This window comes from Drosophila montana, unplaced genomic scaffold (genome assembly GCF_035044405.1).
Source record: "Drosophila montana isolate Dmon_TW-CO22-7 unplaced genomic scaffold, ASM3504440v1 contig_2178_1, whole genome shotgun sequence".
NCBI classification, from domain to species: domain Eukaryota; kingdom Metazoa; phylum Arthropoda; class Insecta; order Diptera; family Drosophilidae; genus Drosophila; species Drosophila montana.
Window position 1 is genome coordinate 753,738 of NW_026997075.1, and position 26,832 is coordinate 780,569.

Sequence of the window (26,832 nt, forward strand, 5' to 3'; positions counted from 1 at the left end):
AATCGTTTCACTAAGTGAACAAATAAATGTCTATTGATTTTCTGCATTGTCCGACTTGCTTAATACTCTGTTTTTCTTAGCTATTGCAGGAACTTGAAATATTGACACAAGATTTTTTTCTACATTTTTGAAAATCTCATCATTATGAAAATTGTTCTTTTCTTCTTATCTTTTGAATAGTGGAATATAATTTTAAAAAGAAATTTAATTCAGCTAACTTTCGTTTTAAGACTCAAAAATCTACAACTTCCAACTTGCTAGAAGACATCAAGACAGATGCAAAAATGTTGAGGCCACGCCCTACTACGCCACCTCGAATGAAACAAAGTCGAGATTTATAAATCTCACAGTTTAACAGTCACTGTTTTGTGTTGACAGTTTTAGAGTCAGCCACAAAACAATCAACAAGTCTCTTTTCTACTCACTTAATGGGCAACAGAGTATTCGTATCTGTGAACAGAGTATCACGGAGTCGGTCACAATCGACTGCAACGTGCTTAAATTTATTTTGTTTTTTTATTTAGTGTCATGCATATGAATTATTTCATACATATTCAGTCAATAACTACGTGTATTCAATAAATGGTTTCGTGTACAATCAAAATTTGCTGAATTAAATCAAATTGTTGTCGATTTTCCATACGATATTTAAATTTATTTATTGTGTTGACATTTTGTTCATATTTTTTGTTATGTGTTGTTAAATTCACAAGTCAAATAAAGAAAATGACTTGCAAATCGCCTTTGTCGTATTTGCTGAAATTGGAGCAAATGGTAAGCAGCCACTTAAGAACTTTAAGTATTAACTATTTAGTATAATAAGTGCTTTTATATTTAGCGGTATTAATAAGTCCACCCACACACACACAAACACACGAACACACACACAGATAAGTGGCCACACGTGCGTTTGGCAGATCTTTGATAGCTTTGAATATGTGGCTTGATCAGGCTTGATGTAGGGGCTCTTAATTGAATAGTTAGTTAGTTGGCTATAACTATGGACTGCCATGGACAGTGCTGGCAGACAAGTTAGTTGGATGAGAGACTTCGCCGTCGCCGTCGACGTCGACGTCGCCCAAATATGCGGAACGTGAATATTGCAAATGTGCCCACCTACGTGATGAACCAACAAATACTTGAGTTCGACTTCGAGTTCGAGTACTCGCACACAATTCTTATTTATGGCAGCTGCGAGTTTTGACATTTGCCGCCATTGGATATACACACACACACACATATATATACAAACACACACTTATATGGGTGTTTGTATTTAATTTAAGTTTGAATGCAAATAAAGCGCTTGGCTTACATTCAAAGTCCAAAGCCATAAGAATTTTCACATTGGAATGCTCGGTGGCGCATCGCTTGAGGCCACACAACGCATGCCAACTCTCTACCTGGTTCTAGCTAATAAATATACCCCGTCAAAGCCAAAGACAGGCCATGTTAGATGCTATTTAATAGCAGGTTGCAGGCTAAAGACAACTTAATTGAATAGCTGCTAAAACCAATTGAGAATTTTAGCAAGGACAGTGCGGCAATTGAATTTGACTATCAATGTAAATATGACTATAAATAAATATAGATGTTCAATTTTCAATTAAATTTTTAAGTAGCATTTCAAGTTCTCCAATTTCCTGAACTGCCAAACAAAAAACCTTTTGATAGTTTATTGCGTGATAGGATTTTCATCTGTGCTCAACACGACACAGTTTTAATGGGTATTCCGTAGTTAATCAGCGTCCAATAAAAAACATTTGTACATATTCTAAGCTGTAGTTGTTAGTTGTTGGGGCTTCTAAAGCGCCCACAACTGTTTTGGCTGGTGTCAGGGTGGGAGCGGAGGGTTCTACGTGATTTGATGAGCTACACGGTTAGCTTGGACTCAATTGTGGGAAAATCAACAGGGGCGAAAAACATGCCAAGGTATTTACGAGTAACTCACTCGAGTACTTATGCCAATGCCAATTTTCCAGTACATTTTCCAGCAAAATTGGTTACATTTTTTTCCCCATTTTTTTTTTCTAATTTTTTTTTTTTTGCCTCATGTGATTAGAACAGTCGCAACAGCAACAAACATCGACAATTGGTCGCTGGTAAATTGGCGTCAATCAGAGCTGGCATGTGTAGACCAGTCTAAATAAGTGCTGTATGTGTATCTATAGTTAGAGCAACATCAAAAGCTGTAAATGTATCCGTATCTGTATCTGTTGCTGTTGCTGTTGTCTGTATCTGTACTATCTGCGCCCCTCGCTGTGCTTGTATTTGGCTGTTTAGCTTTAATTCGGCAATTTAGCCATTATTGTTGACCATTTAAGCTGTGCCAAACAATTTGCATTCAATATGCCACGTAGCACGTCATGTCATTAGCAGTTAATTATTTAATGATGCGATGATGCGCCCACTGGGAACTACATCGCCGACTACCTCAAACATGTTTCGTTGTCAACAACATTATTTTTGTTTTTATTGTTTTTTGCGAATAAATCAACAACAGCTTGCGGTTTTTTTGTTTTACATTGTAAGCCAGCAGCAAATCAATTATTCTTGAAGCGTTTCTCCAAATACTTGACTTCTATATTTGGTAACAGGAAATAGACTCTGGGGCCTAGACAAATTTATGGCACTTTGACATGATATTAAAGAAGAATGCGCTAGTTGAGACTAGGAAATATCCTGCATTAAGGTGTGAAATAAGCGAGATTAGAACGCGGGGTGTGAATCAAGTGAGTAAAGCCTATCGCTTTTCTATCGCTTTTCTGGCTCCCCTCGTTGAGAAATGGCTTTTCGAAAGGTATTTTGCTTAGGGAGTGAGAAAAGCTAATGCTCCTTTTTGGTGGGAGTTGATAATATGACCCTATGTGCTAGGCTTTAGTATATCGCCAAAATATCTTCCACATCGCTCTCCGGCGATACTGAGAGAGAGAGAGTCAGGGCTGAGTCCATATATTTTCAAAAGTCTGCTTCACAGCATCTGCGTCATGTTTATACAGGGTATCAACTGCATATATTAATGGCCCCCTTTATTCGTTTTAGTTGGTTTTGGGCAACATACCCATGTGAGTGCAATGAATAGACGCGTCACGTGCCGCCAAATGAGGCAATGGGGATTCGGACAGCAGCCAAAGAAACCGTTATTCCAGCTAGACAACGATCCCAGCGCATTTTTATCATTGCCGCATTATTGGGGCCAGTCTAACGAGCCTAACGGCTGCCAAACTTGGCATTTGGCGCAAAAAATATTTTCACTATGAACCAAAATCAATAAGAGCCAAAAAAAATGTGTGTTCCAATTTCCCGAAACTCGAATTTTTGTTGCCGCATACAGTTATCAAAGCCGGGCCGAGCAACTCAGTCAGCCAGTGGGTCCGCTCGCTCTTGGCCAGCTAACGGGCGATGCTGCCGGGTTGCTGCTGCTGCTGGTGGTTGGTGGAGCTGTTGATGTTGCTGATGGAGCTGTTGCTGTTGCTGGTGGGGCTGCTGCTGCTGCTGTTACTGCTGCTGGTGCTGTTGCTGCTGCCTAACGACCTCAAAAACCAGTTAAGAGTCAGAACGAGGCAGCAGCAAAAGCTCGACTCGACACTTGTGCGATGGAATTGTTGTTGCTGTTGGCGGTGCTTTTAGTTGTTGCCGTTGTCAAGTGTTCGGCATTCCTCTAAGCTAGGCCCAGGTGAGCTGTGCGCGATTAAATGCATAGATATATTTATATATATATCTGTATAACTCTTGGCTTATTGCTCTGGGATGTTGCCGCTGGCTGTTGCTGCTGTTGCTGTTGTTGCTGCTGCTGTTGCTGCTGCATATGCAAACGGCAGCAGCCTCTAACACGCATATTTATGAGCATTTTTGTGGCTGTTGATTTTTATTGCGCGTGTTTTTGTTTTTCTTTTTCTTTCTCTCTTAACCGATTTGTATTATTGAATGTGAACAAGTTTTGCGACTGGCAACATGTGGGTCACTTAGCCACTATGGCAACAGGTTGTTGCTGCTGCTGCTGTTGCTGATGCTGCTGCTGCTGTTGTTGCTAATATTGCTGGTGTTCTTCTGTTGGTTTTGGCTGTGGCATTTTGCAGCTGCAGTTTGGCGTCTCTCATCTGCTAGCACATCTTTAATTGTCGAGCGTCAAGCATGTTCTAGCCAAAGGCTTTTGTTTACAGCTTTTTTTTTTAATGGATTTTTGTTACCACGTTTTCTGTTACATCAGTTTAAAAAAAAAGTTGTAGGAACATGTTGTCAATGTTCAATGTTATGCAAATTCTCTAAGCTCTAAGCTCTAAGCAGCTTAGAAATTTGACTAAACACATTGGTGCCCTCGTTCAAATTGCAGAGCTAATTTCATATTGGCAATGATGGTACAAGCAGTTACCCTGTACTGGTCAGAAAATATATTTGTTCTTGTGACTTTTAAGGGAATCATTGAACTCCACTCTGCCTTTGCAGATAATGTGAGCTGCGTGTGGACAAGCTTTGGTCCTAATGAAAGACTCTCGATCTTTAAATATTTCTACAAATAGTTTCTGAAATGTATGTGAGTCCTTACAGCAACACGGACTTTATTCAAAAGAAATTAATGTGGTCTTTTGACTTACTCGATATATACATACAGAATATTTTGGGTTTAAGGCAACTGCTAGCATTGTTAATACGAAAATTCGCTCTGGGCATTTATGCTCAACATTTCTGTTGGGCTTCGGGTCATATAACAAAGTCAGTAGGTCGCCGTTGTTAGGAACAACAATGAAAATGATGGACAAAAATGCTCTGATGCTTGCTGGGCTAATCGGCGTCCAACTGTGACTAGAAGACCCCAAAACAATAAAAAAAAAAACAAAAACAAAAACATGCATAGATGCTGTCCGAAATGTCTCTCTCCGCCGCCCTGTGTGCTTTTAATTAATGACTCTAACCCGATTTGTAAAACAAAATAAAACCAAATAACACTGAGCTGAAACGCGAAAAAAAACCTAAAACAGGTGAAAGTACAACTAGCCAAAACACAACAAAAAACAAGCAGCAACAGGTTTTCGGGGTGTCGGAATGTGCGGCTGGGACTCTAGAAAGTGTTACATAGCAGGTATGAATGCTATGAATGCCATGAATATGATTTTGAAATGTTAGCTACTGATAAAATAACAAATTGGACCCTTTGATTTGAATATGGGCCAATATTGGCTTATATTAAGCGAAGCACGTTCCATGAACCAACGAATCGGAAGCCCTATATCAGCAGCCAGACTTGGTCGGCCGTTATGAAACAACATGAAGTAAGAATAATAACGAGGTCGTGAGTCTTTGATCTTTGCCACAATTATGAGCAGCCAACGGCTACCATGAAACCGACACGGGGTTCTATGGAATTAGTTGCCAATAAATACTAGAAGCAGAATATAAAGTAAAATTGCTCAAAACATTATTAGGGCTGGAAACATTTTGTACATTAAAGAAAACCCCCCATTCAACATAGTTCAAGTATCAGAACTGCAGAATGATGTATTCGTTCAATTACTGATTGTTATCGATCTTTGTTATCGTTAAAGGCTTCAGTTAATATTTTAATTGTTATTGATTGGATAAGCGTTTCTCTAGTAGAGTATACTATACAAGATACCTACATGCAAAATTCGTTGTCTCTAGTTATTAGAAACACCTCGTTTCACGATCGATATATATCGATCTTATGGAAATGAGCGAAGAAATCGATAATATATCGATATAATATACTATAATAATAAGACTTATACACATCCATAGACCTAGTCAGATCGATTTAATATGTATATAGATATATTAAAACATTATTGGACTGGAGAGTAAAGTAAAACTCTTGCGAATATAACTCGTGTAAGAGAACAGTCGTCTTTTGAAGTCTTGACATATTGGTTTTATCGATATTTTCACTTCGATTGGCTGTGTTATCGATCTTTTGTTTATTAAATAATCGCGGTATGTCTGCTTTAGCGCCCCCCAAAACAAAAACACTTTCGTTTATTGAGGTTTTCAGAAATTGAGTCTGAAAACTGAAATTCCCATTGCCATTTCGGGCGCTTTCATGCATAATTCGGCAACACGGGGCCCTGATTTGTATTTATGTATGGGGCTGATGCTCGATTTTTATCCGTGTCATTTGCATGCGGCGCGAGTTTTAAGTAATTCCGGATTACAAATGCGGCGCACGGCAATTTTGGTTTGCTTTGGATTTTAAGCAATGGCCATTTTCATTGAAAGCGAAACTTAAACCGCAAACCAAATTGATCAACCACTTGTCCAGTTAATCGGTTTATCAGTTAATCTGGGCAGCAATTTATATGGCTATACAAAGATATACAAAGTATGCACATTATTTATATGCACATTATTTTGCACACTTGACTGGCGCCCCCCTCCTCACCAGCTGGGAGCCCATCGCCCAGGTGCATTGACTTTTCAAGCACGTGCAGGCGATGCTGATGCATGTCTAATGCCAGGCGACTCAACGTCGATCCACTGAAGCCCATGGCGATCCGTTCCGAACGACACGATGTGATGGGTTCATTGTCCAGCCATTTAGTTGGGCATTGCAGCGCGGGCGCCATTTGTTGCCACGTTGGGCTGCCAAATCCGCATGGCCAAGACGAAGACGGTCATAAACTACGCTCAAGGCTTGGCCCCAAGTCTCGCGGCCCCCGCCGTTGTCGCTTTTAATTATGCAGAACACGCCACACTGCAAACAAAGCCAACTCACAAACTCACAATTTGAAAATGCATTCACCTGGGCTCGTTTACCTGCCCAGCAGCTCCACTGCCGACCAATAATAAAGAGCAAACACTCAACAGCGGGTCGAGTGCAGCATAGGATTCCCAGGCCTCTGACTGTCAAAAGTCCTTAGCAGACCAGTCAGCTCATTAGCTGCACATGTCCATGCGCATCTGCAGTTGAACCCTTAAACTGGGCACGCGGCACTCTCTAAGCCAAGTTCATAGGTGGCCGCGGGCCAGTCCTGGCTGCCATGGCTAATAATGTACGTCATCAGGTTGATCAGCTAGAAACAAGTGAGCCACACTCCCGACTCCTAGACACTCAACAGCGTACTTTGCTGTTGCCTCTAGACAAACGCCTTTTCCCGTTTTCGTAGCTTTAAGCATAACATGAACCCATTATCTGTTGGGGCATTCTTCAAGCCAGAGTGCATAGAATATCAAATTGTATAGATCAGATAGTCGGTACATTTTTGCCATACAAAAGATTTTGTTTGTTTTGCCATACAAAAGATTTTGTTTACATTTGAGTTTGCTTTGTCTTTAACTTGCTTTCAGTTCTTTATTTTGTTTTCTGTTATTTTTTCTTAGGCTTACATCAATCATTTGACATATTCCAACTTTCATCTCAATCAATATTGTTTTCACCTATTATATTGTAATATGTCACATTATTTGCGATTATATGTTCAAATAATAATAATGCTCAGGTGTTTATTTGATATTGATTGATTTTGATAGATTTCTTTAATCTATATTCTCTTGCATTCATTGTATACTCTTCTGCCCCTACTCTCTAGACATATGTATGTATATATATACATACATATGTCACTTGTTTTTACCCTCCTTAACTTGAGCAGCGAGCTGGAAACCTCGATGTTCTTACCTCAAGTGGTTTGTTTAAGTCGGCAGAAAGCATCAGGCACGAAAGGTGTACAGACAATGCATATTAAAGTGGTTTTTTGTTGCTTTGTTTTTTTTTTTTGTTTTTCCCATCCCCTCTGCCCCATATCCTATAAAGAACGCCCCAGAGCCAGAATGTGCAGCGTCGTGACAATGACTTCCTACTTCCGTTTACGATTATTGCGATCGTGTCACGCTGCGTTGGCGTACAAATACGTGAATGTGTTTATGTGTGTGTGAACGTAGACGTAATGTAATTATGGCCCAGCCAGAGCCATAGCCAGGCTTTGAGTCGCGCCCAACTACTTTTACAATGTTGGCCCCGGCGCATTGGCCTTTTACACACACACACACATACATCGACACACATAACAATACACACACACATACAAGTTGTAGATAACACGCTGAGCTTTTGTTATTGTTATGCAGTCGCAAGTGCTTAGCCATACACTGAGCGAAATAATGAATAGTGAATATTTAATAGATTTTTGAAAAATCTTTATTCTTTTTCTATTCATACTGCAATTCACGTTTTTTTTTTCTAAATAGGTAATCGCTTCTTTTACTTTTTACCTAACATTTCTTGCAATGCTTGAAGCTTGCAATTCCCAACAAGCTAAAGCCTTGAAAGGGGAATAAGGGGTTTACAATCTGAGAGTAAATAGCACAGTGTGTTAATAATTCAACTGAAAGATTCTTGTTGTTTGTTATTTGTATAACAAAATATTCAATATTAAGCCGGCCAGCTTTTACTTTTTATTATACTTAAAAGTTGTCAAACTTTAGTCAAGTTTCGCCAGTTTCCAAAACGAACTCGTTTTGTTTGCGCTGTGTAGACTAAGTATCTTTTGTGCCATCGGTTTTCAGTTGCAGTTGCAGTTGCAACAGTTACCCTTTCCAAGAACCAACAACTCCATTTTTCATTTCTAGTATTTGTGGTTCGGCTGCAAGTTCTATTTCTATATCTGTGGCTCTTCCTACGTGTGTTGTAAATAAGTCAATCAACTTTGTTGCGTTCGCTGGGCACGTTCCAAGCAAATTACGCATTGAAAAAAACCCTCTGGTTTCTTAAAGATATGTTGTAATTACATATGGAATAAGTTCGTGAACGTTGCAAGAAAAATGGTCGACTTAACAGCAGCCGATTTAGTTTTTTTTAATAAACACTTGTACCGCATTAAGTTCCCAATAATAAGTGCAAATTTTCAACAAATATTCCGAGATCAAGGACAAAGTGGTTTTTCCTGCGCCGAAGTTCTCAGTAGCTAGGAATTTTTACAAGTCCCATCTATACCTTACATTTGTACGTAATAATAATTCGAACTATTCTATTCTTTATTATAGGGCTCCGATCCTCGAGCGGCCACCTGTCGTGGCAAATTGCAAAGTCGTCGCTGTAAACTGAACCAGGAAATTAACAAGGAGCTGCGCTTGCGCGCCGGTGCCGAAAATCTATACAAGGTATGTTTCTATCTAAAGTCTAATTGTTTTTGATGCCCATTAAACCAGAAAGACACAGATGTTAAACCCATATCCGATTCTCTTAGTATTCCAAAGAGAAGTAGCCGCTTTATGTATATATATATATATATATATATATATATATATATATATAACATATATATATGCTTAACATGTTACATCGGAGGAAACTCAGAACATAACCCAATCAACTTTTGACCCGCGTTTATCATCTAAGAGGGGCGGATTTTGCGTAGCAGATAAATTTTCACAAAAATCTTTGAAAATAAGTTTGAGGTTAGTCAGTCGGAAAACACAGTTTAAATATATAGAGATAGGAATTATTGGTATGAAAAATTTTGTTTTTACAAATATCTTAAGGAGCTTTACAATTCTCATCGCCGATAGTATATATATTCTAGATCAGAATCAACAGCCGAGTTGATATGGCCATGTCCGACTGTCTCGCTATCGTCTTGAAACTTTGCATAGGTCTGTTTTTCTGTTATCAAGATATCTTACGAAAAATCTGCATTTATAGATTCCACTATGCTTCCTCCATATATGATAAATCCTCTCAACATCAGACCTCTATATCATATGGGTGCTATAGTTTTTTGTATAGAAAATTGTTTGCTTATCAAGATATCTTGATCAATTTCGGCATTTACAAGTTTCACTTTGTCCCTAACATATATGCGAAGCACTATCAAATCGAAGCACTATATTATATAGCTGCGATTCGATCGATCTGTCGAAAAGTAGGTTTTAGTTTGGAAAGCTTAGTTTTATTTAGATAACTTGACCAAACTCGGGACTTTTTAGTTCCACCATCATCCAATACAAAATCTTCTGAATATCGGACCACTATATAATGTAGCTGCGATATGAACGATAGGACGAAGAGTAGGTTCTTATATGCAAAATATTAGGTTAGGTTCGGCTGTGTCGTGGGAACATAATTCAGTTATTGAACTTCCGAGTAAATGTATTAACTTGAGCATATTATTATTTAATTTGACTTGCAGGCAACTACAAATCGCAAGCTGCGAGACACTGTCGCTCTGGAGCTGAGTTTCGTCAATTCCAATTTGCAGCTGCTCAAGGAGCAACTGGCCGAGCTGAACTCATCTGTGGAGATCTATCAAAGCGAGAGGTGAGGGATTTAGTGATTAACTGCTCCACTGGGCGCTGTGATGCCCAAAATCCACCTGCGCCCATTTCCCCGAATAATTTGTTGCCATTATTATATTTTTATGCCAATTTATGTACTCTGTTTTTTTCGTTTGTGCATGCAAATGTTGAAATTTGTAGCTTTAGTTTTCGCTATAGTTGCCCTCTGCTGTTTGGCTTGGGGTATGCAACAACTATGGGGCGCTACCCAGCTGGGCAGCTGTAATTTTTGCGCATTAGTTTCTGGTCAAGCGCCTTTTTGCGCCGTCTACTGGAACGAAATCACAGCAGAGCAAAAAAAAAAAAAACAAACAACAACAAAGAAAGTGAAAAAGCGTCATTAAATGCACAACTGACAAAAATACAAATATGAAACAAACAGCAGAAAAATGTATTTCCACAATAGCCAAAAAAATCAAATTACATACTTACATTACGAACTCCAGTATTGATGTGCCTATAGTTAGATTGGACTTCCAGGGTTGGGCGCACACGAAAATTGAAGATGGGCAATAATTTAAATAGATATACATACGTCTAATTAGACAGTAGATAGTTAAATTATTCGGTTGATTAGATCTGCAAAATTGATATTGGACTAGATTAGTTGAGGAAAGTTAAAGACCTGTTCCAAATAATTAGTAAAATTTAGATAAAGTGCTTAAATAATTGGATGTTTTTAAGCTTGTTATGACTATCAATATATTTTTAAGAAATTCGTATGTTACAAGCCGGCTAAATTTAACTTGATCTGCTTCCGATCTTCCAGAATAATTATCAATGCATATTAGATTTGAATAAAAACATTATTTTATATTAAAAGAGAGTACAATATTAACATTCGCTTAACATTTCGCCCACACAGTCATGAAGGCATAATGCCGATGATACCATTGGGCCTCAAAGAGACCAAGGAAATCAATTTTATGGAACCATTTTCGGACTTTATATTGGAGCATTATAGCGAAGAGCCCTCCATATATATGGATGCCATAGCCGATATGACAGACACCAGACAGGTAAATATACAGTTTTTTACAAATTATCGCAATCGAAATTATGCAATCGTTGCTTACCTATCGATTTCCCCGATAGGCTTCCAAGACGCCATCGCGTGACGCTCTTGGCGTGGCACTTCTATTCCGTTATTACAATCTTTTGTATTATGTGGAACGGCGCTTCTTTCCGCCCGATCGCAATCTGGGCGTCTATTTCGAGTGGTACGACTCGCTGACCGGTGTGCCCTCCTGCCAGCGCACCATTGCCTTCGAGAAGGCCTGCACCCTGTTCAATCTGGGCGCCATCTATACACAAATCGGAGCACGTCACGACAGGCGCACGGAACGCGGCCTGGACGCTGCCGTCGACAGTTTCCTGCGTGCTGCCGGCATTTTCCGTCACATCTACGACACATTCACCAATGCACCATCGATGGACCTAAAGCCGCAGGTGCTCGATGTTCTTGTCTCGCTCATGCTATCCCAGGCACGCGAATGCCTCTTCGAGAAGCTACAGCTACAGATCGAGGCTCTGGGTCTGACGGAGTCCAGTCATGTAAGTCTGCCAACTAAACGTACATTATTATCAAATTACATCCAAGTATTTAGAGTATCAGAGTAAGCAGGAATTGAGGCGGAGTTTTTGATTGTTTTTTTTTGTTTTGAGAGGGACCACCGCTGGAAGGTGGAGTCTCTCTTTTAACATTGAGCATAGACTAAAAGCTTGTTACTATAAACCAATTTTTTTTCTATTGGACAATTGACTTGGTTCAGGGTTCGGTTCAACGCGCAGAATAAACTAGAATTCCATGTCGAAACCGGTTAGGTTCAAACCCAGCTTGCAGCCTTTTTTGAATGTCTGTCAAAATTTCAGATGAAAAACTTGCCATAAATTAAACAGTTCGCTTTCAAGTATTGCCAGCCTTACAGGTGTATAGTGTTGGAAAACGTACAACTTTTTTTTAATTGGGGAAGCTACAAATATAGAAACCATTCGGTCGAAAGCTCATCAATGCAAATGTGGTACGTTGGCTGCAATTTACACCTTAAATCAACCACGAAATATTAGCAGAGACATTTCAAAAATCTTTTCAAATGAGTTTGCTTCTACTGGCCAGAAGGATGGCAAGAAATGCAACTATCAAACACGAGTTGAGAATTCGTAGTTGTCTTTCGAAGTCGTGTCCAATTTCCATTGGCAAAGTAGCCAAGCTTAATTGAAGCAGCAGCTGCTGGGGTTTATTTTTTATCAATCGCATGAGTACGTGAGTCTTGGCCAAAGAGCACAGTGCCAATTGCGGCAGGTGCGTGTGTACCGAGCATAGTTTGTCGAGTCGAGTGACTGAAACAAAGATTTATCTAGAATGCATGCCAGCATTTGAGGCCGTTAGCTGAAATGTGAAGTTGTGTTCTGATGTCATTAGCTGATCATATTACCAACAATTGCAGCTCTTTCGGGACTTGGCCGGCGAGGCGGCACAGCTGTCGCTGGAGTACAATGAGATGCACAAGAACATCCAAGTGAATGACACGCACACCTATCTGCCCGAGTGCTGGGCGGGTCTGGTGCCGCTCAAGGCCGAACTGTACAAAGGTAGGTGTTGTCACAATTCTTGGCCTTGATATTGGCCAACAGTTTGACTACCAATTGACTAATACCGAACCCACTTGGCTGCCAATCCAGCGCTCGCACATCATTACGAGGCGCGGAGCATTGATGCCACTGTGGGCGATGGCGACAATGTCTCGCTGGGCACCAAAAAGAGCCAGACGGCATCATCGAACGAATCGTTCATTGGCAATGCGCGGGAGGCACTGCGTGCCACCGAAGCCAGCAGTGAATGCGAGGAGGAGAGCGTCAGCGCTGCTGCCATTAAGCGCACCCACTTGAAAGAAGCTCTGGCTAGTCATGAGGAGGCGCAGCGTTTGCAGCGCATGTGCCGCTACCTGAAGGTGAGTCACTTGCCACGCTGCCATCTGGCCCATATCTTACTCATGCCATGCCCATTTGTCCGCTTGCAGAACAAAACATCACTCACGCAGGTCATCAAGGAGGCCTACTACAAGACCCAGGACGAATATGAACGATTCTCCCTGCAAGCGCCGGCCAAGAACATTGAAGAGTGCTACGATCTGACCGAACGCACCGTGGAAGGTAATAATCAATCAAGCCAATATCTTTACGGGGGATTGAGCTGTTTACTTCCTGCTCAGAGTGTGCTGACCCACGCACAGCCCTCTGTGCTAGGCAAGCAATCTGCTGGGGCCTGTCGACGAATATATATTGTAGTCGATATCCTCTTTCATTTGCCATCCCCCTTCATTTCGTAATTAGTATTATTAACAAATTTAAAAACTTGACATTTTCTGACAAATTCGAACCGGCAACCTCTCGCTTGTTAGTTCGATCGTCACACATCCAAGCCACACGTGTCCATGATGTCGCTTTCTCAAATCACATTATTATGTGTGTGTGTGCTGATGTTTGTGTTTCGGATGTCATTTATGCAAACTTTGAATAAAGTTTTTCCCACTTGAAGGTTGAATTTTCCGTAACTCCGTCTTAGTACTAACTTGAGCTCGTAGCTCTTAAGATTTGGGCTTTGCGTTGTTTAACAGTCAGATAAGAAAACCCTTTCCCCTTTTGTTGTTTGCAGCATCCTCGAAGTTTACGCTGACATTGACGGGTCCGGATTTTACATCGTACAAAGTGGAAGATCCCTTCAAGCGACTGGGTCCCATTGCAATATTCTCTGCACGTCGCCATTGGACAGCGCCGCGTTGTGTGCGCCTGCAAAAGGGCTCGGCCATATATCATGATGCTAGTAGCTACCATTGCCACTGCCCCAGAGGCGATGAGAGTCACGAGGCGGGCTGCAGTCTGTACAAGGAGGAGCTCGAGAATTTTGGTTTTCACGTGCGCGGCGATGCGCCTGTGATAATAGCCCATGTCGAAATCAATTCACTCGCGGATGTGAGTATGCACCTGCTCTCATTGTTGACTGAAGCAAACTGAAGCTCTTTTTATATTCATTCGCAGTTGGGCGGCATCAAGGAGGGCGACTTTATTGTGGAAATAGCGGGCATGGATGTCAAGTGGTACTCGCATCAGCAGGTGGTGCGGCTCATACAATCGTGTGGTGCAGCTCTGGAACTTAAGGTCATTACGCCCATGGATCGTAACTATCTAAAGGTGAGTTTGGTTGCGTATTGCTTGGCATTTGCTTACGTATTCTATTTTTTTTGATTTGCAGCCACTCTCGTCGAAGGGCTCCATATCAACGCTATCGGCTGCCAGCTCGTCCGGCGTTTCATCTGGCTCCTCCAGCCCCACCAGCACCACCACCAAGCCTAAGCTGCGGCTCAAGACCTCCGCGAAGACGCGTTTCGTGGGCAGCGTATCCTCCAGTTCGTGGAATCCCTTTCGACGCACACCGAGTCTAGCGAAGATCTTTTAAGTGCTATCAAATCCATTTGCACTGGGGATTTCTTATTTTAAGTTATGCTTTAATTTCCGTAGCAGTGGCCATTATTTTGCTTCAACGCAAAGTGGATTTTTTTTTATAAATATATATACATATATATACATGTACTTATATATGCTATTACCTAGTAATCCCTGCTCAGGCCAATTATGACTTGGCAACTGTAGTTTTCTGCTATGCCCCCACTGAATTCCATTTATTTTCCGCCAGCATGGAAAATATCTGTGAGAATGCGAATGTACCAGGCATAACTAGCGGTATTCCATATGTCTGTCTATAATATATGCAGTGCCCCCCCCCTAAACGGAATTGGAAATTCAGTTAATTATTTACAAACATTTTGTGCAAAATGTGTTTAACACTTGAGAGAGAAATAGAGTTGAGAGTAAGCGCCGCATATCCCAAAAAGTATTTACATATTTCATTATATGCATGCATGAATACAATATGTACATATATATATGCATATATATAAATATATATATGTATACATATATCTATTATTTAATTTCGACCTACAACATGCTATGCGTTATTGTATATTTAAATCGATCCATATTTTAACGTGTTTTATCTTAGTGTATTGACATTGAGTTACTTTTACGCACATTTCTAATGTATATATGTATATTATTAAGTCACAATTATTTTGTATACATTTTGTAAAAGCCATTTTATACAACAAACATACATACTTATATACAATACGTACATAAAGACGCGTATTGGAGAGTACATATTTTATTGCATTGATAAAATATTTAATAATAAATTTTTTTGTGTGTGCAAGTCAATATTCATGTTGTGACTTATTTAAGGAAACTTATTTACGGAAAATCAAAATCCCAAAGATTTATGACGTATTTGTCAGAAAATAAATCTCGTAAACGCTATGCTTGTTCAAGATGAACGAATTTTCATCGAAGAACTTATTAGAAAACCCCCATAATTATTGAGGGAATGTTTTTACCATCTTAACAAATAACTAATAATTTATTTCAACTTTAATTAAAACATTTCTTTTGCTGTAGAGTAAGCTTTGTGCTGTGTGTGGAGCGAAGTCCACGAACGGGTAAACCCAAGGTGCTGCCTACCTAGTTCTTCCTGGCGTTCTCAAGGGTCTCTTTTACCAACTTAGGAATGCTGTCGAGTTCCTGCACCAGCAGCATCTGTTCAGCTAAATTGGCTCTATAGATGCGCTGTACTCGGCGTATCATTGGCGCTGTCACCATGGTATCGATCATATCCTTGGCGCTTAGCTTGAAGCCATCCACGATCATAGTAGGACCATCATTAATGGCGTTTTTGTTGGGCGTCACTGGACTATTCTTGATGGGACTGGTCAAGCCCAGTGATGGCAGTTGGTGCTCGTGTTTTATGCCCTTTGGCGGATCGTTTATTTCGTCCTTGCGCCCCTGCGCATTTTGCGTGCTGGTGGAGTCCGTGGTGTAGAGGTCATACATTCTTGCCATATCCTCGTTCATTTGAATCAAAGCCGAAGTGGAATCAGTTGAAGTGTAGTCAAATTTTGTTGGCTTTTTATAGTAGAGCAGATCAACCAGGCTGTCGCGTTTTCTGTCACGCTCCACGCTCGATTCATTTGCAAACCTTGCATTCTTGTACAGCACACGATCTCCGCTAGGGCCAGGGTATTGGCTCGGCTTCGGAGCACGTCCAGGCTGCGGCTGCTGCTGCTGCTGTTGGGACTGTGACAAGTAGACCATGTCCAAATGGTCAATGGGTGGCACAAATTTGGACTGATTATAACTGCGCGCTTGTAGCGGATCCTCTTTGGTGGTATTGCCATATCCCGGCACACGTTCAGATATCGGATCCAGATCTTTATTTGGTAGTGTAGGCACATCTTTGACGACATTGCTGTAGGTGCGCTGATAGCCAGTATGATTCTTGTGATGAGTAGGAGGAGCAGGTACTTCCTTGGTTGATTGAAAATTGACCTGCTTGGGATTACGCTTTGGAATGTAGTCCTTCGTTAATGGAATAGGCAACTCCTTGCGGTAATAGTCCTTTGCAGTTGTGTCCACGGTAGCCGGAAGTTGAGTATGCAGCTCCTTGTCCCCGTTGTTGGTAGACTGCATGCGATAATCCCTTGGCAGGCGCAGAGCCCCAGGTGGTGTCTGGCCCTTGGCAAGTAAATCGGGCCGCTCAATCGGCTCGTGCTTATCCTCCGTCTGCTGGTGCTGCTGCTTGCAACATCTTTGACTGAGTCCATCCGTTGCCAGAGACGGCAGCTCCTTGTGTGACAACTTATGGCTGTTGTACTGCTTCTGACAATCCCTGGGGAGACGGACCTCGGCAGGCTCAGCAGGCGGCTCCACGCGTTCGTTGTATCGCTGATATCGCTGCGGCATCGGCTCTTCCATTGGCCGAGACGGCTCCCTGTTCACGTTGCTGTATGTGGCCTGATAGCGAGGCGGCCTTTCGTAACGTTTCGGCACCTGGCCTGCACCTGACGAAACGGGAATATCCGTGCAATCCTGCCGAGCGTTCTGGTCGTTCCTCTCGGGTCGCTCGTAGCTCAACTGCTTGGGACGTCTTTCAGTCGGGCCCTCGGGCAACTCGGCGTTGGTTTTCTGTAGCGGTTGTCTGCCGTACTGTTTGCGATAGTCACTTAGGAGGAGGTTCTCGGTCGGATCGTTCCTGTTGTAACGCTGATAACTGCATTGCCCGTCGGGCCCGTAGCCGGATTGTCGTATTGAGCCGTCGGTCTGCTGAGCTGTCGACTCCCTGTTGCAGCGTGGACAGTCGTAAAGCAAGGTTTGCGTTGACTTCTCGCATTCAGGACGTGGCCAATACCGATCATCGTACATAGCTTGGAGGTGTAAGCGCGATTTGTTGCCTGCCTTCGAATGCATAACGCAACCATCTTCCGGTTTGTCCACACGACCCATTTCGCAGTAGTGCTGATCATTGGGCGCCCCGTTCGACTTGTTGGTCTGCAGGTCACATGATGAATTGCAACAGGATTTGACGACGAACATTAAATAGGTCCTGGTTTACTTACCCGACGATAATAACAACCTTTATCCATGTTCGAAACAAAATGTATTTGTTAGTATACTTAGTATTTCAAGGCCCCAACTATTTTCAATACAAAATATATATATATTTAGAAAATAGAACGTCTTTTGGATTGAAACTCCAGTGAGATAAAACTTGTTGAGCAACCTCCTATTTTTCTAGGAAAAGCTGATGATATGTATATCAAAGTAAGCTGGGTCGCAAAAAATTTCACTTTGGAGTCTTTGTAAAAAACTGGCCAATAAATGTATTTTTGGGAAATGTAGTCTGAAGTCGCCCGACTTGTTTCAGTATATATCAGAGACTGACGAATTTTTGAGGAGCTGCCTCCGTTTATATGCACAATTTAAGACGTTTATGTCGAAGCTATTTAGATCGTTAAAGTTATTTTGGTTTCTTTTTTTAAATTTCACTTGACATATCGCCATAACCCAAAGGTTTGGAGTTTTGGAAATAAATAATAATACATTTTTAATAAAGCAGTTATAATTTGTTCGAGAAAAGCTAATACACTTTAGAGAATTCTAAGCAATTCAATAAATAATGTTAAAAAAAAGGTATTTCTATAATATAACTAACAAATAATTGTTATGATTCCCACGTAAAGCCCAACCAGTCGCCTCTCGTCAGGCAGACAAGACCCAGTACACAGCATTTGGAACAAAATGAAATCCATTGTGGAGTGTTTGTTGTTTTGTCAGGGCACACACACGGCACAGGACAGGGAACCCTGCTCTGTCCGGCTGCACTTATAACAAATAGCCAACAATGTCGTCATCGTCGTCCACGTTGTTGTCTCCAGCGATTTGCCGGCGCAGCTCGCAGCGACCCAGTGCCTCCAGGTACGGCTGCAGCACCGACATCGAGCGTCACTGATTATGCTGGTGCTGGTGCCTGTGGAGCGCATGGGCATTGGCCGCCAGTTGGTTAGAAGAGTTCAGAAATGGCGTTAGCAGCTCCATGGGCAATGGGAAAATAATTGTAGAGTTCTTTTCCGCCGAGATGCTGGCCAGCGTCTGCAGATAGCGCAGCTGCAATGCCGACGGACTGGACGATATGATCTCTGAAGCTTCCTTGAGTGCACGCGAGGACTTCATCTCGCCCTCGGCGGCAATCACTTTGGCACGCGCCTCCCGCGCAGCCTCCGCCTCGGCGGCCATCGCCCGTTGCAGCGCGGTGGGTAGCGAAACGTCCTTTCTGAATTGTGAAGAACAGAAAGAAAATCCATTTATTTAACTCCACCAAACTCCAGTGAATGCCAGCCCCTGTTATGCCCTTGCGAGAGGGTATTCTAAACTTGTCACGAATCTACACTCAGCAAAAAAACAGTCTGATATCGCATAAAAATTTATAAATACGGCTTTGAAAGAGATCTATAGCGATTTGCCCTAGTTTTTAAGAAAATATATTCCTTAAAAAAATTCCTAACAAATGTCTGGACAATGCTTTCTTAAATGAACATTTAGAAAAGGGTGTCTGAAACATAGAAAATGAATGCCTGAAAATTTGAAAATATTTTCTTTAAAAGAAGAAAAATCTTACTAAAATGATATAAAACATTTTCCTGTATATCCGAATAAATTTGTAAGAATTTCAAAAAGAAAATTGTCAGATATTTAAACATTTTTTCTTTAAAAGTGATTTTCTAAAGTCGGGGACTTTGTTTTTGAGCCTAGTCTCGCAATCATAATAAAACTTTGCATGGGTCCTTCTTTCTGTTGTAGGCAGCACATATATTGTAATCAGCCTAATCAGCCATTATCTTAAGTAACTTTATATAAGGAATAGCTCGAAGCATTTGTTTTTGTGGGATAAACATTTAGTTTTTGTTCCTAATTTAGAGATAGTCGTTCTTTCTTGTTGCCAGTGTTGCCCTGCCGTGTGCACTTACATTTCCACACGTTCCACCTTGACGCCCCAGGGATCGGTGGCCTCGTCCAGGGACATTTGCATGGTATGCGAAATGGTCTCGCGTTCGGTGAGCAGCTCGGACAGGTTCCGTGTGCCGAGCACATTGCGCAGCGTCGTGGCAGCCAGCAGGCGTGTGGAGTGACTATAGTTGGATACCTGAATGACAGCCTTGAGTGGATCGCTGATGCGATAATAGACGACCGCATCGACGGTGACAGTCACCGAGTCCTTGGACAGCACCTCCTGTGGCGGCACATCGAACGAGACGGTGCGCAGATCCACCGGATAATAGTCGTCCACGCAGGGCAGCACAAAGAAGACGCCCGGACCACGGGCTCCACCGCTGCGCAGACGGCCCATGCGAAAGATGACCGCACGCTCGTACTCGGAGACCACCTTGAAGCAGATGAACACCGAGAAGGGAAACGTCAGAATCATGATCAGCACCGATATGGCCGTCGCCAGCAGCTCCACACAGCCCATCTCATCGTTCTCGGCTGGAAAAACAAGTTGAAAGGAGCCACAGCATGCGAGGCATACATTAATCGCTAAATTTCACAAGCAATTGAAAATCAATTGAAGGCACATTTCATGACGTGCCGTCGCACCACCATCAGGGCGAGGGGTTAGCGGGCTACGAGCGGGTTGTGCCGTCTGCCATATGTGCATTGCGGCACTTGTTGCTGTTCAAATGGAAAACGCAAATGTTGTTTTATGCTGCCTCGGATTTCCGTTTGTTGTTCAAGACTGCAGACTGACGGGCAACTGATTTTTAACGAAAACGGGCACAGCACGACCAGAGATCGGACGGAATCAGCCAAAACACTTGGCCATTAAACATGGCAGCAACAATATTGTTTCCATTAATATGGATACAATTAGAAGCAGAACATAATTAAACTACTTGGGTTCTCTGCAAAACAGCTACAAAAAGCTGTCCTCTGTAGATGAGCTGGCCAAGTGGGCCACGAGGATCGAATCCCACTGGCAGAGCCTAGCGGAAGCAAAAAGGAGACGTCTCCGAACCCATAACCCATATTCCTGATCTGTATCGATAGCCGAGTAGCTATGGCCTGTTTGTTTCTATGTCTTTCAGTTTGCCTCACCTCCGTCAATCAGAAGCAGCCTGATCTACTGATCGGACCGCTATATCATGAAGCTGTCATAGGAATGATCGATCGAAAATGAAGTACTTGTGTAAACAAGTTTTTGTTTTTCACAATATCTTAAACAAAATGTCAAAATGTGGCTTTCTAGAAGGAATCGTATTTAAAAATGTTGTGATTTTTGAACGATATGTAGACAGTTTCTTAGTTGCAATTTAGTCTATAATGATCTTAACTAGAACTTAAAATAAAGACAAAAGGCAGAGTATGAGCCTGGGTGGTATGGGCCCCGGACTATCAAGAGAGCACCGGTCCAAATGATGCCTCAATTTTCATAAAAAGTATTAGTACAGCTTATTGCGGAGATAACAAGTGCAGCAACTCAGGGAAGATCGCAGAGATCGGAGCATAGATGCAATAAAACTGAGACTAAGTGAAGTTTTATGGCCAATTCTTAGGGCCGCAGGCAAAATTAGCTGAGAGCAATTGGTAAAACAAATAGTTTTTGATCTTCAAGAGCCATGAGGTGCGTATGTCGGCATATTGTGCCTAACTACATAAGTAGGCATTTGCTTATTGCTAAATTAACCCCTGGCCCATATCTGTGCACATGAACACGCCCGTAATCGTGCGTATTGTTTATGTTTTGGTTAAAATTTCAACGAGTGCTGGCAGTTTGAACTAATACCCAGCCCAGAGGTAGCTAAACAATCGCCTTGGGGGCCAGGCCACGGCAGGGCAGGCCAATTGGAATGTTTATGCAGTACGAGTAGATGGTAGCCAATAGTCGGTCTATAGACGGGGAGCACGGTTATTTTCAGTTGGGCTTTTGTTTATCTTATAAGTTTCGACAATACGAATTTATATCCCGTATCCGTATACGGATCGGTGCGTTGCGTCGCGGTGCGGTGCGGTGCGGCGCGGCGCGGCGCGTCTGTTATTTATTTTTACTTGTCGGCGCATAGTTTATATTGCATACTTCATAGGTGGTCGCTGATCGATACAATTCAATATGGAACTGGCATCGACTGGCATCCAATGAATCATTTTTATCTTCGACCGTCGCGGTAAAGCGAATCGTTTTACCGCCCGTTTGAATTATGATTTTCCGTTCACATAAATATGGAATTTGTGCAAGATTTAGGATGAGATCGCGCACATACGAAAACTATTTGTATCTTTTGTAGTTGTATCTTTAGTCAGCCATGAACTAAACAAACGATCAACATGCACTGAGCAATGCGGCCAAACATTTACAAATTACAAATCCCCATATTACTTAGCAAATATTATAGATACCAAGGCATTTGGTAAAAATCAGTTGCAAGTATATAGATCATAACTTTGAAGAGAGAGAGTGAGAGAGAGAGAGAGAGAGAGAGAGAGAGATTTGTGTGAGCCGAACGGAAGAAATCTTTATAGATCAATCTGTAGATAAAACCAAGCCCATTGAAATGATAAATCTATAAATCTTTATATGTATATAAAACTGATTGACTCACTTTGAGAACTGTAAGAACAGAAAGGATGCAATCCCAAAGGATCAAACTGTAGACTTGACGAATATATAGATCATAGCTTCGGAGAGTAAGACTTGTGTGAGCCAAACGGACTAAATCTTTATAAAGCAGGAACTTAAGATTATTCCAAGCTCATATGAATGATATATCTTTTAATCTGTAGGAATAGAACGGAAGAAATCCTAAAAGATCAAGCTAAAGGATTGACGAAGTTCATTTGAATGCTATATCTATAGAACTATATAAACTGATATATAGACATATTTATGTTAAACAGTTTGTCCTGATAAACTGACTGATGACTGACTGATTGACTTACTGATTGAAGCGTACTGTGAGATTCGTAAGTACCAAACGGAAGAAATCCGAAAATATTAAACTGTAGACTAGACGAAGCCTATTTCATTTAAAATAGTTTGTTCGGATTGACTTTCTGCTTGACTGACTAATTGACTGACCAATTGACTTACTGATTGGCTGAAGGCTGGACTGACTCACTCACCGATTGACTGAGTGACTGATTGGCTAACTGATTGTTAATCAACACACAGTTAAATAAATTGAAATAAACAATTTTGGCCCTAGCCCATAAATCGTTTGTGTAGGATGTTCCAATGAAATTTAAGGATATGTTTCTGTGGAGAGTGTATACTTAGTTCTTACAGGTCTTTAGTCCCTGATAGGGATGTGTGGTGGAGCTGATCTGCACCGTGTGCTGCTGTTGCTGCTGTCCATGGTGATGGTGTTGGTGATGCTGCTGCTGCGGGCTCAGGGTATCCGGCGTGGTTTGCGTTTGACCGGTGCCTGTTCCGGGTGCGTTTATGTTGAGGCGCGTGCGATGCTGATGCGGCGAGGCAGGATGCATATCGAATTATGGATAGCTGCTGCTGCTCCTCTGATCGGATGGTCGAAATCGATAACGAAGCGCACGATGAGCACTGCACGCGTCCAGCGCACGTTTCCAATTGAGCAGCGGGCTGCTAGTCCCCAGCGTCGAGGCGAGGCAGTTGTTCGGCTCATTTCACACGTTGCCGATTACGGCGCCTTCGTCCCGTATCCGTCTAAAGAATTTCAATAAACATATATACACACAAGCCGTAGAGACGAGCGGCGGTGGCTGCAGCTTTCATTTTTTTTTGGATGTTCAGTTTTTCTTCTTCTGTTGTTTAGATTATTAGAAACGAACGAACTATGAGTTCTATGGAGATGGAGATAATTTATAAACCACTTCAGCAACAGAAAAAAATTGCTTTGCTCTTGTCTTCTTTTGGGGGCGACCTGAGGTGGCAGGCGAAGCTGCTGTGTCGGCAATGTAGCATGTTGTTGGACATTAATCAGGGAACAGCCGCTGGTGATCTATTAGCGAGAAAAGGTCAGGTGAGTTACATAATTTGACAACTGTGTCGCACACGAAGTCAAGAGCTCTGCAACTTTACTCCAATTCTATGGTCCTGAGAGTCAGGTTCTTGTATTTTGTTATATACAATATAATAAACTATCCTTTCCAAATGTGTTCTTGAGTATCTTTAAAATCGGAAAAGTTGTCCATAAAAAAACTCATTTTCCACTGATGCTTTCTATATAGCCATATTATTTAGTAGTTCTATGTTTTGTACCTGTTGAGAAGGATGCGTCTCTGACCCCATTAAGTATAGATATTCATAATCTAAACGACTCTTCGTCGGTCCTTAAGAGCTAGACAAATTTCATTTTCAAGTTCAATCAAGATCTCCCTGCTGAACATATGTTTTGTGAGAATCACACAGAAAGGTGGTCGTCCCCTTTTTTAATATATATTTCTTACATGCAATTATTTAGTCAAATCATCAAAGGTAATGTAACTATTTCGGTGATATGCTCCAAATAGCCAAATAAATCTTCAAGATAATTAATAATCATTTAGTTTGATAAATGGCAAAAAACGCAATCTGTTTACTGGCCAAAAAGTATCTAAAATGGCAATTGCTCATTAATTGAATAACGTAATTATTCCGACTGCTCAAGTTGGCGCAGTGCGTGTTCATTTTGCGGAATGTGAGAACAAAGAACACGCCTCAATGGCCCAGTGAAATCGTTTTCCCAATGCGTTTGAAATGTTTTGTTTACATTTGTGTTGGGCTCGTTTCGTGTTACGCATGTTTCGCGTATCCCATTTGGCTGCCAGAAGGCGTATTAAATCAACGTTCAATCAACGTATTATTATTGGTTACACTGCATTTGCTTTATTGTAATTATTTCGTTTATAACAAATTATTATGTAATAAATGCGCGCTTCGATTTTGTTTTCTGGGTATACCGATTGCATTTTTGATTTCGAATTTGTTTTTGTAAGTGGCCTAGATTAAATGCTTTGCCAAATAGCTTTCGAGATTACAAAGTCTATCAGTGCTGTTACCAGATACAGTTACAGATGCACTGATGTAAGTATATAAATTATGTGTACATGTGCACATAATATACATATATGTTTGATACAGCATTATTAGGAGCTGAGTTGGTAAGGCACATTATGGTTATAGTATAGTGTACAAATATTTTGTATAGTAATTTCATGATTGATTGCTAATTGCGCCTCAAGTTTTTCTTCTTTTTTTTTTCAATAGTATCTACAACTTTGTTGAAAGGTATAAATGTATACATATGTCTATATGGAGTTTTGTTTTAGAGATAGACACACATAAATCTAAATGCATAAACAAAATTTGAACCCATGTAATCAAATGCTAGCAATATTATCATAAAAATCAGTTTTTAACTTTTCAGTTTTTGCGCTACGTTCGAATCTTATCAAAATATTCAATTTGGCCGCTAGGAATATATATATAAAAATGTGTGTATGTATATATTCTTAGAAATTACTATTGCGTTTTAAAGCTAACACATATTTATGCAGCATGTCGGTACACACGCGCGCGTACACACACCTACATAAACATTTCATCTAGTGTTTTTCTCAATGTTTTTTAATTGACTGAGCAATGTGTATATTTAGCCAGTGCCTCTCTCTCCCCCTCTCGCTTTCTCTATCGCGTTGCACACATTCCTCTAGCTATCCTGCTCGCGCAATTGTTCGCAATTGTTGTTTGCATTCCATGCAAAATAAGAAATATAATAATAATAATAAACTTAACAACTAATAATCTTTCCAATTATTTGCTTTGCTTTATCAAATTCTCTTGCGCTACGGCAGCCGCGTGGCAGCAATTGATAAACAGCCAACACCGTCAGTAGCCCCTCCACCGCCGCTGGCAGCTCCGTTGCCGAGCCGCTGCTGCTGCTGGCGCCTTCGTCAATCGTTGTACATGCCGTCCACCAGGAAGTCCATGCGCCTGTAGTGGCGCGTTGTCCACAAGTCCCGAAAGCGCCGGTACATGATGATGAATACGGCTATGGCAAGTGGCACAGCTAGCATTATAGTTACAATGGGCACAATATACTCATTCTCGCCACGATTGGTCAAGCTGCTGCTCAGCTCCTGCACGGGCAGAACGTGTGGTGCAACGTTTCCAGCGCCTGTGGCAGCCGGATCCAGCTTTTCACCCTCCAGCTGTTTGTCCATACTGCTCGTGACGGTGGGCTTTTTGGGACGCATTGTCGTTGTGCTGGTTGTAGTTGTTGTGGTCGTTGTTGTTGACGTGGTGGTCGTGGTGGTGGAGGCGTTGGTAACGTTGGTGCTGCTGCTACTACTGTTGGTGGCGCTGCTATTGATATTAGCTGCTGGCGTCGTGATAGTGCTGCTGCTGTTGCTGTTATTATTCTCCTTGTTCTTGTTCTTGTTGATGTCACTCAGCGATACGCCATCGGCCAGCATTTTGTCCGTCTTGGCCGTTGGGTTTGTTTGCTTTGTTATCGCCGTAGTTGCTGTTGATTTGATTACCTGCGGTGCTTGCGTCGTCGTCGCTGTAGCGTTCGCTTTTGGTGCCGCTTGCACTGTGGCGGTATCCGTATTGGTAACGCCGCGCACGAGCACCACGGCATGCTCCTCCGTGCCGTTGACCTTGGCCGGCTTGTCCTTGTCCACTTGCGATTGATTGGCTACCGCCGTTGAGTTAGTAGGCTAAAGCTTGATATGCGCACTTTATTTTTACATTACCTGTAGCTGCAACTGTAATGGCACTGGAACCTACACCTGCATCTTTGGCAGTTGCATTGCTGCTTGGGCTAACCATTGCTAGTTTGGTCACATTGGCGCTAGCTGGGCTTCCAGTTGCGGTTTGATTAGTTCCTGCCAGCACCATGGCTGTCAGCTGCACTAGCAGCAGGAGCACCGGAAGCACGTTCATTTCGCGTGATGCAGTCGAGTGAAATGTGCTGTTGTTGCTAAAATTGGCAGCGTATTGCTTTTTGCTTTTATTTGGAATTACTAGGAGATCAGCTAAAGCGGAGATGGACAACTATCCGATAGTTGATATCGATATATGCCTAAATGTATTCAAAATACCGAAATATATTGCATGCCAATTCAATTTAATTCAATTCGAGGCGC

At 41.7% G+C, this 26,832-nt stretch overlaps 5 protein-coding genes across 8 annotated transcripts in view; 1 reads left to right on the forward strand and 4 right to left on the reverse strand.

Annotated features, from left to right (window-relative positions):
* Positions 1 to 15,046, forward strand: part of Rhp (rhophilin) — a 38,373-nt gene extending 23,327 nt beyond the window's left edge. Inside the window, exons 1-11 of one of the 2 annotated variants that reach the window (XM_064680811.1) lie at positions 712 to 774; positions 8,995 to 9,111; positions 10,140 to 10,267; positions 11,150 to 11,303; positions 11,380 to 11,838; positions 12,732 to 12,876; positions 12,967 to 13,235; positions 13,305 to 13,437; positions 13,940 to 14,256; positions 14,323 to 14,475; positions 14,537 to 15,046. In XM_064680811.1, coding sequence (XP_064536881.1) covers positions 727 to 774; positions 8,995 to 9,111; positions 10,140 to 10,267; positions 11,150 to 11,303; positions 11,380 to 11,838; positions 12,732 to 12,876; positions 12,967 to 13,235; positions 13,305 to 13,437; positions 13,940 to 14,256; positions 14,323 to 14,475; positions 14,537 to 14,740 — 2,127 coding nt within the window. In that variant the 5' untranslated portion in view covers positions 712 to 726 and the 3' untranslated portion in view covers positions 14,741 to 15,046. Of the gene's footprint in view, positions 1 to 711; positions 775 to 8,994; positions 9,112 to 10,139; positions 10,268 to 11,149; positions 11,304 to 11,379; positions 11,839 to 12,731; positions 12,877 to 12,966; positions 13,236 to 13,304; positions 13,438 to 13,939; positions 14,257 to 14,322; positions 14,476 to 14,536 lie in introns of those variants that run through there. The other variant, XM_064680810.1, reaches the window with a different exon arrangement.
* LOC135427347 (uncharacterized) overlaps positions 1 to 26,832 on the reverse strand; it is a 263,759-nt gene that overhangs the window by 16,664 nt on the left and 220,263 nt on the right. The window contains exons 4-5 of one of the 2 annotated variants that reach the window (XR_010436037.1): positions 10,717 to 10,863; positions 10,438 to 10,552 (exon numbers count right to left, since the gene is read on the reverse strand). Coding sequence is in view for 1 of the 2 variants with exons in the window: in XM_064680815.1 (XP_064536885.1) it covers positions 10,717 to 10,863 (147 nt within the window). In the remaining variant the exon portion in view is untranslated. Of the gene's footprint in view, positions 1 to 10,437; positions 10,553 to 10,716; positions 10,864 to 26,832 lie in introns of those variants that run through there. The other variant, XM_064680815.1, reaches the window with a different exon arrangement.
* LOC135427279 (uncharacterized) lies at positions 15,742 to 18,109 on the reverse strand. The gene is made up of 2 exons (XM_064680689.1): positions 17,793 to 18,109; positions 15,742 to 17,724 (listed from the first exon to the last, which is right to left on the reverse strand). The coding sequence occupies exons 1-2, from the start codon at positions 17,817 to 17,819 to the stop codon at positions 15,862 to 15,864; spliced, it is 1,890 nt and encodes a 629-aa protein (XP_064536759.1). The 5' UTR covers positions 17,820 to 18,109; the 3' UTR covers positions 15,742 to 15,861.
* LOC135427280 (band 7 protein AGAP004871) lies at positions 18,278 to 23,841 on the reverse strand. Its single transcript, XM_064680690.1, has 3 exons — positions 23,010 to 23,841; positions 19,701 to 20,217; positions 18,278 to 19,006 (listed from the first exon to the last, which is right to left on the reverse strand). The coding sequence occupies exons 1-3, from the start codon at positions 23,209 to 23,211 to the stop codon at positions 18,679 to 18,681; spliced, it is 1,047 nt and encodes a 348-aa protein (XP_064536760.1). The 5' UTR covers positions 23,212 to 23,841; the 3' UTR covers positions 18,278 to 18,678.
* Positions 25,435 to 26,737, reverse strand: LOC135427281 (integumentary mucin C.1). Of its 2 annotated transcripts, none has more exons than XM_064680691.1 (2): positions 26,440 to 26,737; positions 25,435 to 26,381 (listed from the first exon to the last, which is right to left on the reverse strand). In XM_064680691.1, exons 1-2 carry the CDS (start codon positions 26,627 to 26,629, stop codon positions 25,636 to 25,638), a joined length of 936 nt encoding a protein of 311 aa, XP_064536761.1. In that variant the 5' UTR covers positions 26,630 to 26,737; the 3' UTR covers positions 25,435 to 25,635. The 2 variants fall into 2 exon arrangements, with proteins under 2 accessions (XP_064536761.1, XP_064536762.1); XM_064680692.1 differs by having other exon boundaries at positions 25,435 to 26,366; positions 26,440 to 26,735.

What these genes read in the sequence shown, in the direction of transcription:
- LOC135427279 (XM_064680689.1), bottom strand. Translation starts at nt 17,819, where the DNA reads ATGGATAAAGGTTGTTATTATCGTCGG. An exon ending in AAGGTTGTTATTATCGTCGG is followed by an intron (nt 17,725 to 17,792) that starts GTAAGTAAACCA and finishes TGTGACCTGCAG; the next exon opens with ACCAACAAGTCGAACGGGGC.
- LOC135427281 (XM_064680691.1), bottom strand. Translation starts at nt 26,629, where the DNA reads ATGAACGTGCTTCCGGTGCTCCTGCTGCTAGTGCAGCTGACAGCCATG. An exon ending in CATTACAGTTGCAGCTACAG is followed by an intron (nt 26,382 to 26,439) that starts GTAATGTAAAAA and finishes CAACGGCGGTAG; the next exon opens with CCAATCAATCGCAAGTGGAC.
- LOC135427280 (XM_064680690.1), bottom strand. Translation starts at nt 23,211, where the DNA reads ATGCATCCTGCCTCGCCGCATCAGCATCGCACGCGCCTCAACATAAAC. An exon ending in CTATCAGGGACTAAAGACCT is followed by an intron (nt 20,218 to 23,009) that starts GTAAGAACTAAG and finishes TTGTTTTTCCAG; the next exon opens with CCGAGAACGATGAGATGGGC. An exon ending in AAGGTGGAACGTGTGGAAAT is followed by an intron (nt 19,007 to 19,700) that starts GTAAGTGCACAC and finishes TTCACAATTCAG; the next exon opens with AAAGGACGTTTCGCTACCCA.